Below are 13,058 nucleotides of genomic sequence, written 5' to 3'. Positions count from 1 at the left end.
AGGGGGAGACTCTCTCGAGAAAAGCAAGGAAGGTGTTCCTGGAGAAGATTCCTGATGTTGACCTCTGCTCTATACACTCAGGTGCATACAAAGCCAAAACCACAAATGAAACGTGATTTCATAAAAACACAAACAAATGAACTCTAGAGATGTGTCCGTCCCCCCCCCACCCCCCCACCCCCCCCACCCCCCCCACCCCCCCCCCCACCCCCCCTCCACCACCCCCCCCCCCCCCCCCCCCCCCCCCCCCCCCCGCAATAGATAGTGCCATTTTATGCAAACGAGAGCAACATTTCACCCTCAGGTTTTTGACCCTAGAGGATGAATCTACTTGGCTGCATCTCAAAGCCGGGCATCTGGTGACTTGTCAGGTTTCGTGCAGAATGCAGTAACACACAAAGCCTTGTGACCACAGGCTGTTTTGATTTAGTCCGCACAGCTCCTTGACCTACAACCTTTCAAATGCTACCCCCCACCCCCAAAGTCTCTCTGACTTTGCAGGAGGAGGCGACTGCAGAGAGCATGAAAAAACAAAAAAAAACAAAAAACAACAAAAAAAAAAAACAAACTACTCAGCAGGGCATGTGGCCTGCAGCCTCCTGCTACAATATTTACATTACATTTCCATTGAGATGGACTGGTCTCTGCTCACATGACCCAAATGCAGTTCTCACTCCACCAAGAACAAACAGCAGTCTGCGCTGGCAGCTTTGCACATGCTCCGTCTGGCCCTGTGAATCTCACTCATTGAGATTTCCATTGGTTTAAAGCGACCTTCCAGCCGCCGCTGCCGCGGAAGCTCTGGGATCTGCAGCATTTTCCTGGCCCAGATCCAAGGCAGGCACCCCGATGAAGGCTGTCTTATTTTAGGGTTTGGGATGTTTTGTCTGTTTGGGGGAAGGGTATATAATACTCACACATGAGTATAGATAATGAATGAGGCTCCTCCGAGAGTAACTCTTCCTCCCCTGCAGTTCTTATAGGAAGAGTGTTTTTATGTCTTTTCAAAGGTGGCCTTGAAGGCAACGACCCGCAGATCAATCGCACACTTAATTCTACAACGGGAGCGTCATCCCAACGATGCTGAAGCTGACTGGCGTGTTGGCTGCAGTGTGTGAAATGGTGTTTTCTCCTCTCCTGAGCCCTGAATGTTTTTTGCCGTTCTGATGGTAAACGATGAGACAGGCTACCATGGATTTCAGCACCTCCTCTCTGTTTGATCAGCACAAAGGTAACGTGATGCTTTACTACGTCCTTTGGTGAAGGGATTTCCAGTTTGTAAGGAAAGATGGAAAGGGGTGTGTGAGTGTGTGTGTGTGTGTGTGTGTGTGTGTGTGACAGAGAGAGGGGGGAGTGGGGGAAGGGAGAGAGAAAACAAACCTTGTAAGAACTTGATAAGCTTTTAGGAAGAGAAAATAAAACAAGCTTACGGGCTTTCTGTCTTGTGGATGTATTCCTAGTTCCATTCTTTAGCTTAGGTTTAAGGCATATCAGCTACTTTAGATAGTATCATCTTTATACCATGCCATAAAGTACATTAAAGAAAGTGGTATCAGAATCTCAGGCCTCTTTCAGCCGGTAAATCACTTTGGCCATCAGGAGCCACTGTGGATTCCCCTCCAAGAGAAACATGACCCACAGACAGGTCATACTGATGTCACACCTCGTTCAAGACTGTGCGGTGACTTAATGCTGTATTATTTAATTGCAATGACAGAGTGGTGTTTTTCCTTATCCTTCATTTGCATAAAGGAAGTCATCTTCCACAGGCCAAGTAGGCTGTGAAATTCATTCATCCTTGGCATCATCAGACATCCAGCCTGTCAGTCTGTGTGTATGACTTTGCATGTGCTGGATGCCTCTACACATGTATTTGCCATCCATGTAATTATACCGTTTTTTCTATGTGTGGTAGAGGGGAAAACCCACACTTTAAATATAGCAGACATCCCTAGAGCCTTTTTATGAAACATCTGACATCTCACCCGCTCGCTCGCTCGCTCGCTCGCTCGCTCGCCACACTGAGATTCTTCAGCCTCTCAAGAGCCTTGGATAGTTTCCTTCAGCTACAGCATGAAATGGTGGCTTGTGGACACCTCATTAGGAAAATCCATTGCTTCTTTCTTTTTCGCAGTTGTCACTGCTTCAAGCCAAGGTTACCTCCCCTGGATCTACATCTGGCTTCAAGGATAAATGATATTTGCTCAATAGATTCTCAAATAATAACATAGGTTTAGATTTCTGAGGCATTTGCTAGGTAGTCTTCTCCAAGTCGTATTTGGAGAGGGAGTAGGGAGGGAGGAGAGAGACAGAGACAGCGAGAGAAAGGGAGGGAGAGAGGGAGGGAGGGAGGGAGAAAGAGAGCCTTGAGACCATCTTGAGTCACACTGAGTCTGTAAAGAGGCAGCACAGGAAGGGGGCTCACTACAGTTCCTGTCTACGACTCCCTCTCTCCTCTCTGTACGTTTTTTTCCACTGATGGCAATTAACACAAATGAAAGCTCTGCTTAAAATCAAACTGCTTGTGCTGGTTGGAAAACAGTGTGGCCAAGCCGTGGAATCACAGAGGAAACACAATGAGCTTATTTGGGGGACTAATTTGAGGGAGCAGGGACTGACTGCAGAAGAACAAAACCAATGTATCTGTTCTAGCCTGGCACCTTTTATCTGGAGTGAGCTCAGGACACAACTGAAGTGCTGGTTTAGAATGGTTGCTTGGAGCATCTTTTGTGGGATCAGTTCAGGGCAATTCTCCTGAGTCTTCTCATTATATTAACTCCTTCCTAGTTCTCTCTGCATTCCTCGCTCCTTTCTCTCTGATGGAAACAGAGGCTTCCACATTCTTAGCCCTGAATGGCAAATGAGCCCAGCTTTTTATCTGACCTTTCTGGGCCTTCGTTTCCTTTGCTGTAAAATGATGAGAAAACTGTTCATTGCAAAAATGCAAACCAGTACTTAAGAAGCAGTTACCACGCTGCTGAGGCCCAGGAAGTGTGTCTAAATCATGGCCGCTGCTACTGCTGATTTCAGTACCACTTGATCTTCCCCTTCCTCTAACTTAAATGTAACCATCTCAGCCAGGAGGTTGTGTTGCTGTTGGGTGGACTAGATTGCATGCCTTCTTCGGTCAAAACCCCAGGGGGCCTCTCAGTAAGTTCTGAGAGATAATTATCAGAAATTATGCCCACATAGTTCTATTACCGTCACTAAGCCTGCCCTCACTTTAAAAGCACGGGAGAGCCTAATTACGTTTTAAGACATGCCTAGGTCAATCTTACAATGTTTAGCAAACAGTGGTTTGCTAGATGACTGGAAGAGTTGAGAAGTTGAGTGTTGAGCATAATCACTTCCCAGCCTTTGAGCTAAGATGAAGTGAGAGTGTCTGTCCTCACCAGTCTAGTAGATGATATGACAGGGGAGTAAAATGAGAGCCTGGCATTGTAGTAGCTTCAGGGATGGTGCAGTCCAGAGGATCTCAATAAATAAATAAATAAGGGAGGGGGGCTGAGTACGGAACTTGAGGGAAGGGTTCTACTATGAGTTGAAGCCAACAGCACCATATTTGCATATATATGTGGACAAGACATATCTTCTGGAAGCAGCTTAAATATGCTTTGGAAACTTTTTTCTAGAGATAAGTAGATAAATGTCTACCTCCTCCTTATAGACCACCAAAGACTGGGGGAACCAATGACTTTATTGGGCTTGCTTACTGAGCAGAGACGAGGAGTTACTCACAGGATCATGAGAGACCCCCAAGCTGCCATACCACCAAAACATCTCACCCCAATAGAGATGATAACTTTTCTATTACTGTATAGACAGAGTCCCCCCTCTCAGTGAAACATCCACAGTCTGTATATCCTAGCACCTCCCAACACCCCAAGGCCACATGCAGTTAAGGTAGAATTGCATACACATGGCTGGGAGGTTTGGGAGGGAGTGGACAGGACCCAGGATTGAAGGTGAGACCCCAGTGATCCTCCCCATCCCTCCTTTGAGGGGGTGAATGAATGAATGTCCACTGTCAACAGGCTTTGCGTTGAGGGTCTCCTGAAAGTAGACCACAGTGCTCTAGTGAAAACGCCACTATGGTGCTCAGAGGTCATCGTTCTACAGCAGATATTACACAGTCCACTGGGTCTTGCACTTGGATGCATAAGAATATAAACTGGAGGTGGGTGGGTTGGGTGACATTGAAAATAGCAATCCTTGGGTTCCACCTGTGGGATTTCCAATAAAATGGGTATGGATATGGCATGATTGCCACACCCAGGATGTTTCACTATGAAGCAAAGGTTGTGAACTGCTCAAGTTCACCCCCCCCTAACATTTCAGGTGGGACAACTGAGCAGCTCAAGGTAGCTCCTATAATCATCACAATCTGCTCGTTACTAATAGAGAAGACCCAGACCTAGGTGCTCTCTGTGCAGACAACAAAGAAAACAAGTGTAAGCTTTCAGTTCATCATGTTTCTAAGAATATAACAGAACTCAGCTCTTGGCTGAGAAAATGGGGGTGGGGGAGCAGACGCAGGGCTCTAATGAGGTAAATCTCTATGCCTGCCTATTTATTTATTTATTTATTTATTTTGCACAGTCTTGTCTCAAGCCTCCATAGCTGCCTGAGCCAATGGCTCTCTTTAGGCTTTGGTTTCTTCTCCCATGTGCTGTGCATGGTTTTGCGTATCCACGAGGTCTCCATGGGCTTAAGACCAGGTTATCTGGCTGGCCCAGACTCTAGTTTGCTTTGTAAACTCCAGAAGGAGAAAACCCAAGTCTGCAAGGCTCCCCATTCCTGTGTCTTGTGCTTTCTGCTCACCATAGCAACAGCTCCGATCCCACACGCTCCTCCTGGCCGTCTCCCCTCTCAAAGCCTACACGCAAGAAAGCACTGTAGTAAAATTTACTACAAAACACAGAGGTTCCTGCTCAAGTCAACATGCTTCGTAACTGAGGAGATCTACGTTATCTACATTTTCAGCTCTGGCACAACTTGTGCAAAGTAAAGCTTTGCTCCGAGAGAAAACCGGAGACAGGGCTGGTTTCCACAGCCTACTTTGTCCCAGTCACTCTCTGTGTGGGTCAGAGTGAGGAGGGTCAGGTCTACTGGAGTGCTGTTGGGAAATGGAGCTGATGAGGTTGACTGAAGCCTGTGCAGCCACCTTGGGACTGCAGACTCCTCACAGCCTGTGTCTCTTGCAGAAGCATTGCTTCGAGGATGAGAGGAAGGCCTTGTCTTCTGTTTGGGTTAGTACAGTTGGCTAGTATCCGTGAGCCACTGTCATGAACCACCACCAAGTGATGCTTAAAACAACAGAAATCTCTCTCTCGGTTCTGGAAGACAAAAGTCTGAAATCAAGATGTCAGCAGGAGTGTACTCCTTCTAGAACTTTCAGAGAAGACTCTTTCCTTGCTTTTTTCACTCTCAGGCTGTTGTGACCTCATGACATTCATTTCTGCCCCCATGGTACAAGTCTCAAATTCCTTCTGCTTGAGAAAATGCAAGAAAATGCCTTAAAATTTATGATTTAACCTCAATGTCTATCACATCTAAGGCGTGTGTGTGTGTGTGTGTGTGTGTGTGTGTGTGTGTCATATAAAGCAATCATCATAGATTTCAGGAGTTGGGACATAAACATATCTCTAGGATTATGTGATAGATGTCAACTCTCAGGAATCAGATCTGCTGGTTAGTTTTTTGTCAGCGTGATGCAAGCTGGAGTCATTAGTAAGAGGGAACCAAGAAAATGAACTCTATCAGGTTGTAGCTAGTCTGTGGAGGAATTTTCTTACTTAATGATTGACCATCTTACTTAATGATTGGACCATCTCCACAGTGGGCCCAGCCTACTGTGAGCAGTGCCATCGCTGGGCATGAGGTCCTGCATAAGAAAGTGGTACATGACTTTAATCCCAGCACTCAGGAGGAAGAGACAGGAGGATCTCTGTGAGTTCAAAGCTAGCCTTGTCTACAGAATGAATTTCAGGACAGCCAGGGCTACACAGAAAAATCCTATCTCAAAAAAAAAAAAAAAAAAAAAAAAAAAAAAAAAAAAAAAAAAAAAAAAAAGGAGGAGGGAAGGGAAGAAAGTAGGCTGAGCAAGCCACAGAGAACAAGCCAGTAAGCATACTCCTCCATGGTCTCTGATTCAGTTCCCACCTCACGGTTCCTACCTGGAACTCCTGCGCTGACTTCCCTTCATGGTGGACTATGAGCTGACAGATGATACAAACCTTCCTGCCTCAAGTTGCTTCTGGTTATGGTATTCATTAGAACACTGAAAAACCAAACTAGGACATAGGCAAAATTATAACATGTTTTTTTTTTTTGGGGGGGGGGTGTTGGTAAAAATACATTCTTACTCCAGTTATATGGAAAATTGGCATATAAGAGATGAGAGAGAACATCTCTTTGCTGCCAACTCTGAACAGGCACTGTGTGTAGATAACACACACAGTGGGAAAACTGATGTCCCCTGAGCACTGCAGAGCCAGGTTCCTGTGCTAAAGACTACACAGACCATCTCATAGAATTCCACTATCAGCCTCTCTGTTTATTCCTTTTTATCAGCACAGTTCAGAAAGCTCATGACCTAATCCAATATTACCACAATGTTGGACGGCAGAGCTGGAATCCCAAGTCTGTTTTTCTTCAAACCCCATGTTCTTTTTGCCACAGTGTGTTGTTTTATTGGGCAGCTATAAAATTTAGCAAGAAAATTAAGACATCAGCGAAAAAGATAAAAATCGATGAGCTACTTTTCACAATCAAGTTACCCCATGATGTTTTAGATCAACACACAAATGTGCTGATTTTAACTCAGCTTCTCATCTAAAATGCAAACGCCAAACAAAGAGACTTACTTTCATTTTGCTGAAAAGGCAAAAGTTAAAACTGCTGGGCCATATCCAGATGCTTGCAAAGGAAGAAGAAGCAAATTTGAAAGGATCCAAGGAAGAGGGCAAGAGAAAGCAGGCAAAGGATGGGGTGAAGAAGGTGCCCTACCTGGGTTCAGCTGATGGTTTCAGGCTGAAAGACTGAATTTGAGGTTGGTTTTCTGATTGACAGTGCAGACGAAAGAAGAACACACCGAGCCGACAATCCATGGGGTTGGAATCGATCCCCTAAGGTGAACCATAGTCTTCCCTGGGTTAAGAAAGGAGAACAGAGAAAAAGAAGGACGGAAGAAAAATCTTTTTGCCAAAGTTTTGGGCCATTTCAGACCAACCCTGGATCCTCTTCCTTCTCTGTTCTGCTCCTTTCTTCCCATCAGACAGCTCTTGGGTCAGACTATGAGAGACTGGTCCATTCCGGAGACTGTGAGGCTTGAATTGATCAGAAGACTACATCTCCAGTAACCCAAGCATGCCTCCCCTTGTAGCTTTCCCAGCACCTTTTATGGAGATGAACAGAAGGGAGCACCTGACTGGTATTAGCCAAACACAGGGGAGTGATGTAATTCTCCACTACAGGGCAGCTCTGTAGTTAGGGGTGGAGTGTGAGTATGGTATCCAGGGATTGAGGAAACCCTGATTGGGTAGCCAAGTCTCTGGTATCAACTCTGTTGCTTCCCACAATGCCACCAAATCCACTTTAGGGGTCTAACCCTCAACTCAAGCAGAACTGAACTGGATTGCCACAGAGTTCTCCACCTTCCCTGTTCATGAACCCCACTGCACGGCAGGACCACATCACTGTAGATTACCTGCTTCCCTATGGATTTCCCCTTTTGGGGTCACCATTTTGGCACCTGAAAAAAGAAACCATTAAACTTCTAGCTGTTGTTGTAATGAAACCAACATCTTACCCACCCACAGATATGGGCCAAGGTGAGAAGGCAAAGATCTGAGTACACCGAGGCTCAGGGTCCTTGAGAAAAGTGTGGCGTGTGACTGGGCTAGATGCCGTGTCACCGAAAGACTACTTCCTGAGGTTGTCACATGCTGAGTGTGCTCAAATTGCTGAGAAAGCCTGTGAGGCACTTAGTGTCTGTCATGTCATGAAGGATCTGCATCTCAGATTTTCTGATCTACCTTCTAAAGTCATGAGAGTTTCACCCCACGATTAATTCTCAGCTAATAGCTGTGTGTGCTTTATAAGTGTCCTCCATTTGTTTCTGTTTGTGAAAATTGAGCCAGCACTTGGACATTACAGAGTTTGTTCTGGGTCATTGGCTGTATTGGGGAAAGAGAAGGTATTGTATTCTGTGCAGGAAGCATTTCTATTTCTAAACGTGCCCTCAAACGTAAAATATAGGCACACAATAAGCAAGTGCTCAAATCATTTTTTAGCATTTTATTTGAAATAACTTCATGTGTTTGTGTGTGTGTGTGTGTGTGTGTGTGTGTGTGAGAGAGAGAGAGAGAGAGAGAGAGAGAGAGAGAGAGAGAGAGACAGACAGAGAATACATGAGAGTGGGCCAGAGAGGGTGAGGATGTGATTCTATACATGTGGGATGAGCACCAGGAGGTCAGAGGCCATTTTGGCTGGACCAACTGGCCACCCATCCACAGCAATCCTCCTATATCTGTCCCACATGGTAGACACACACATTTCCAAACTTAACTTTATACAGGGGTGCTAGGGCTCAAACTCTGGTCCTCAAGACAGCTGGGGTTCTTGACAGAGCATAATCCTTCCTCCCTCTTGTCTGCTGCCCCTGGGCTGGGCTTCTCTCTGCAAGGAGATAGGCCAAGAACCCCGAGCTCATATTGGCAGCCCAACCTCTTCCAGGGTTGAGTGGAACAGTCTCCATAGAAGCTGGCCTGGGGAGCAAAGACTGGCCTCAGCATCTGAACAAGAGAAAGGAGGAGGGGCTCACAGAGTGAGGAAGCGCTGTGATGGCCAGAGGCTTTGCAAGGACAGGGCTTGGCTTCCATCACAGATCCTTCTGAGCCTCCTCGTCAGTCCCTTTCTTCTGTACAGCACCAAGTTGACACTTCTCCAGAAGGTTTGGAGAGCTGGAGGAGGCACATGAAACAACTTTTCAACCTGGGCCCCTTGGAGGTTGGTTGTGATGCCTTCATTTTCATCACTGAGACCATGTCTTTGATCTTAGGTTTCACCACAATGAAATCAGAACGTACAGCTATTTATTTTTAATATCTTGGTGTTATAAACCAGTGAGAGGGGCATCTAAATTTACCTAAGTTGATGTTCTTACTCTTTGGTTACTTATATCATGTGAAAACATTTTCCTAGGCTTTGGGCCATAAGCAGGTTGACCCAGTAGGGAACCACTGGGCATCGAGAGAAACAGATGGTGCATAGGGATCTGAGGTCATAGAAGAGCCGACCTAAGGATGCTGTTCTAACACTTGGGGACCATCCAAGTTTCCCAGCTTTATATTGCTCTGGCAATCACTCCAGTTTTGAGGTGAACCCTTATTATTCTAGTAATTATAGTTTTATAATATTGGGGTGATCTGTAGGAGAAATTTTCTTTAATATTGATCTGTTCTTATTAAATTAGATATCCTTACCCACTCTATTGTTTCCTCTTTGTGTTTGTTTCTGTTTGGGGGAATGGTAGCACAGTCCACCTCTTTCTTCAAATAATAACAACACTTTTAGAGTTGAAAGTTAACTTCCATTCTAAATATATAACACCACACCCTCCCTCTTTACATGTGAGATTGAAGGACAGAGAGAGTCCCAGTGATGGAGTGCTGGGGACACTGTGGCCATTGAAGCCACAGCAAATGCTCATGTTCCAAGGGGGCCTGATACTGTGTCATGTCTTGGCTCCCAGCTCTTCCCACTTTGTAAGCCATGCTTGCTGAGATGAGACTGTGAAGGTGTGATACAGAGATGAATTAATTAATACACACAAGTACCTGGATCTGTGCCTGGCCCACAGTAATTGCCTAGTAAGTGCTACTGTGGGCTATAGGAGGCTTATAAAGATAGTTACAACAATCCCCTTAAGATTTTTATCAAAACAAAACAAAACAAAAAAAAAGATTTTTATCAAGATTTAATGAAGTAATACATGCAAAGCCCTTGAAGCCATCCCAGCCTATAGCATTGACTTGGAAAGCAATGGTTGACTTAGAAAGACTATTATAAAAGACTCCTCTAAGCTCGTTTGGCAAGCTGTCTCTCCAGGTTCAAGCTGCCTTCTCCTCTGTAATGGATTCATGACAGACTACCTCTTTCCAATTGAGGTGTGTGTGTGGGGGGTGGCGGGGGGGATGCGAAACCACAGTAGAAGAAACATGATCTCCCCAGGCAACTGGTAGATCTTAGATGCTACATTCAGTTCTTTTCTCACCCCAGCCCCCTTAGCCTGTAATGGTAGGGGAGATTTTACTATCATATCCACAAATCAAAGTGTCTTCATGTCCTGCTCTTGTATTCTTTTAGTAGCAATAAAATGTATTACTGATTTTTATCCAGTAGAACTTAATTTACAATTTTGTGTTTACACATTTAAATGGTCCATAAATGCCTCCCTCTCCTTATCCCTCTCCCTCTCCCTCTCCCTTCCTCTTTCCTTCTTTTCCTTCCTCTCTCTCCCCTTCCCTTCCTCTCTTCCTCTCTACCTCCCCCTTCTGCCCGTGTGTGTTCAGTTTAGAGTAAGCTTAGAAAATCCAATTTTTAAAGCACACCAGTCTTTTTCTATATGAATTTTCCATCTCTTGATTATTTAGCATCTGTCTTCCCATTCTAAGAAAATCCTCTCACACATACTGTAGAGCTTCATGCCCCTGCCACCAGCTTTACCACCTTCCCTGGTTGTGTGAGCAATATCACTGCTGTGCTTTCAACTTTGGGTTGGCTGTGAAACGTATTTTTGCTACCATGAGTATAAACTCTAACAGGATGATGTTTCTGAGCCACAGAGCTTGTACAATGGTGGAGAGTCAGGGATAGGCTGCCATGAGACAGAATGGATTGTGGGAATGTGGAGTGTCCATCCTTAACCAAAAAAAGGTCAAAGTTCAATGGATCATGTGGGTCTTTGCATACTGGTAAATGGGCAATTACAAACCACAGTGACAGGATGGTTACAGGTCATGGGGTCAGTGGGTCAGAGGGTAGAACTGGGGCTAAGAATCTTCAGCATTAGTTGGGTTTCTCCATTAACTACCTACCCATGCAACTCTGGGTAACCCTCTTGCTCTGAACCTGGTTCCTTCACCCACAAAATGGAAGAAATTGCAGTCCCCACTTCCCAGGGTCAGAATTAAATAATCAGATGAATAGAGTGCTTAGCACAGTGCCTTAGCCTATTCTAAGCATTATGTAAGGGTTTCTCATAATTGCTAATATTACTGAGACAGCAGCACAGCCCCCAAAGGCCCCGTGAGCCCCCCAGTAGCAGTGGGAGCACTTGCTGTGGCTCAGAGGTGTTACCTGGAAATACTTGTAAGGTAGTTTTCACTAACACTAGCTTTGTGTTCAGATTTCTTCAAAAGTTTTAGAAGTTGAAACTGTGCAAGAAACAACAACAACAAAACTCCAAGAACCTTTTCTGTGGACCTTCCGTGAGAGTCTGTGGAATGTGAGTGTGGCAGACACTGGCTGCATCTCCAAACTCATGCATCAATCACTGCAGAGACAACAGTTCTGGGAGGTCCCTGCTTCCCACATCATGGTTCCACAGCCAGGGATATACGAGGCTCCTCCTCAAAAATGGTGGTGACTTAGTATCTAACCAGGTGGCCATTATAAATTACAAGGGGGAAAGGAATTACCCAATAGTTGACTAGTTGTGTAAAGTAAATTTTAAAAAATTTTGTTACTCAAAGTTAAATATTTACAAATAAGTCAGTAATAAAGTCCAACAAGGAACACCTGTCTGACTGTAAATGCAATGTTATAAATTTTAATATAGTGGGCATAAGTTTTTGACTATATAAATGCTGAAAAACCTGTTCTTAAAACCAAGCAAAACTAACAGAGTCAAGTGAGAACAGAAGCGGCAGAGAGGAGCTGGGAGCTGAAGCATCCCTAACGGATGCAGGATTAGTGTCCTTACTGCACAGGAGAGTCGGGCAGACAGATGCCTTGAAGTCATCCGATGTAACATCATCCTGTTAGAGTTTATACTCATAGTAGAAAAACTACATAGCTAATTCATGAATGGCCACAAAGATGACAAACCATTTAGGAACAGTCAAATAACTGACCATTGAAGAGTCTATAGTAGTGTCCTTACGCAGTAGTAGTTATGGAAAATGTTAATATGCAGCACCCTTAAGGCTGAGGAAAATGAGTATCTAAATGTCTAATAATAAGTAGATTATCAAATTAGCTGTGCTAAGTTCAGCCAGTCACATTTTAGCTAAACTTTAAAAGTGATATTATGAAACCTCTTGACATGGCAATTTGTTTATAATCAGATACTATATGGAAAAGGGCAAACCCCAAACTATTTATATTAACATGGTTATACCTTTATAAATAACATCTTATTCCCACATTATGCTCAAAGCTGTTAGCCATTGTTTATTTCAACATTATTATTTATTTCAACATCCAGGGTCGATGGATGGCTCAATAGGTAAAACACTTGCTGCCAAAGACTGGCAACCTTAGTCTGTCTGGTCCATGGAACCACAATGAAGGGACAAACCCAATCCCAAAAGTCATTCTCTGACCACCACACCCAACTTCCTTACACACACACACACACACACACACACACACACATACACACACACACACACACACACAATATAAACTCCTTTTTAAGAATGGCCCTGGTGTTAGCCAATCTCATACAGGAGCTCAGAGAATTTCATTCCGTTTCTCAAATTCTCTCACAGTCTCTCAATCCACAGGACATAACACCACTCGAGAGAAATTTGGGATCTCTCATACCAATCTAGTCAATGATCCCACCTCAGTGGCCGATAGTAGTCCAGACTTCAGCCACAGACAGCAGGGCACTCTTCTAACCTCTGAAAGCCACACCAACTTCAGGAAGTAGCACCTTCCAGAACTTTCTTTCTCCTATTTCTTGCCCTGTTTGTTTCACGCTATTAGGGCCTACTAACCCCTTGCTTGTTCCTTGGGAACGTCCCTTATCTTTTCTGTTACCACTAAGA

The 13,058-nt window shown here is 44.6% G+C and overlaps 1 protein-coding gene across 2 annotated transcripts in view; it reads left to right on the top strand.

The window, feature by feature from the left end:
* Positions 1-667: 667 nt before the first annotated feature.
* The window catches only part of Ankrd55 (ankyrin repeat domain 55), an 89,838-nt gene continuing 77,447 nt past the window's right edge, over positions 668-13,058 (top strand). The window contains exon 1 of one of the 2 annotated variants that reach the window (XM_076916209.1): positions 668-1,231. In XM_076916209.1, coding sequence (XP_076772324.1) covers positions 1,177-1,231 — 55 coding nt within the window. In that variant the 5' untranslated portion in view covers positions 668-1,176. The remainder of the gene's footprint in view (positions 1,232-13,058) is intronic. The other variant, XM_034523215.2, reaches the window with a different exon arrangement.

This window comes from Arvicanthis niloticus, chromosome 19 (assembly GCF_011762505.2).
Source record: "Arvicanthis niloticus isolate mArvNil1 chromosome 19, mArvNil1.pat.X, whole genome shotgun sequence".
Taxonomy (NCBI): domain Eukaryota; kingdom Metazoa; phylum Chordata; class Mammalia; order Rodentia; family Muridae; genus Arvicanthis; species Arvicanthis niloticus.
The sequence above is the reverse complement of the archived record's forward strand: the minus strand, read 5'-3'. Positions and strand labels throughout refer to the sequence as shown.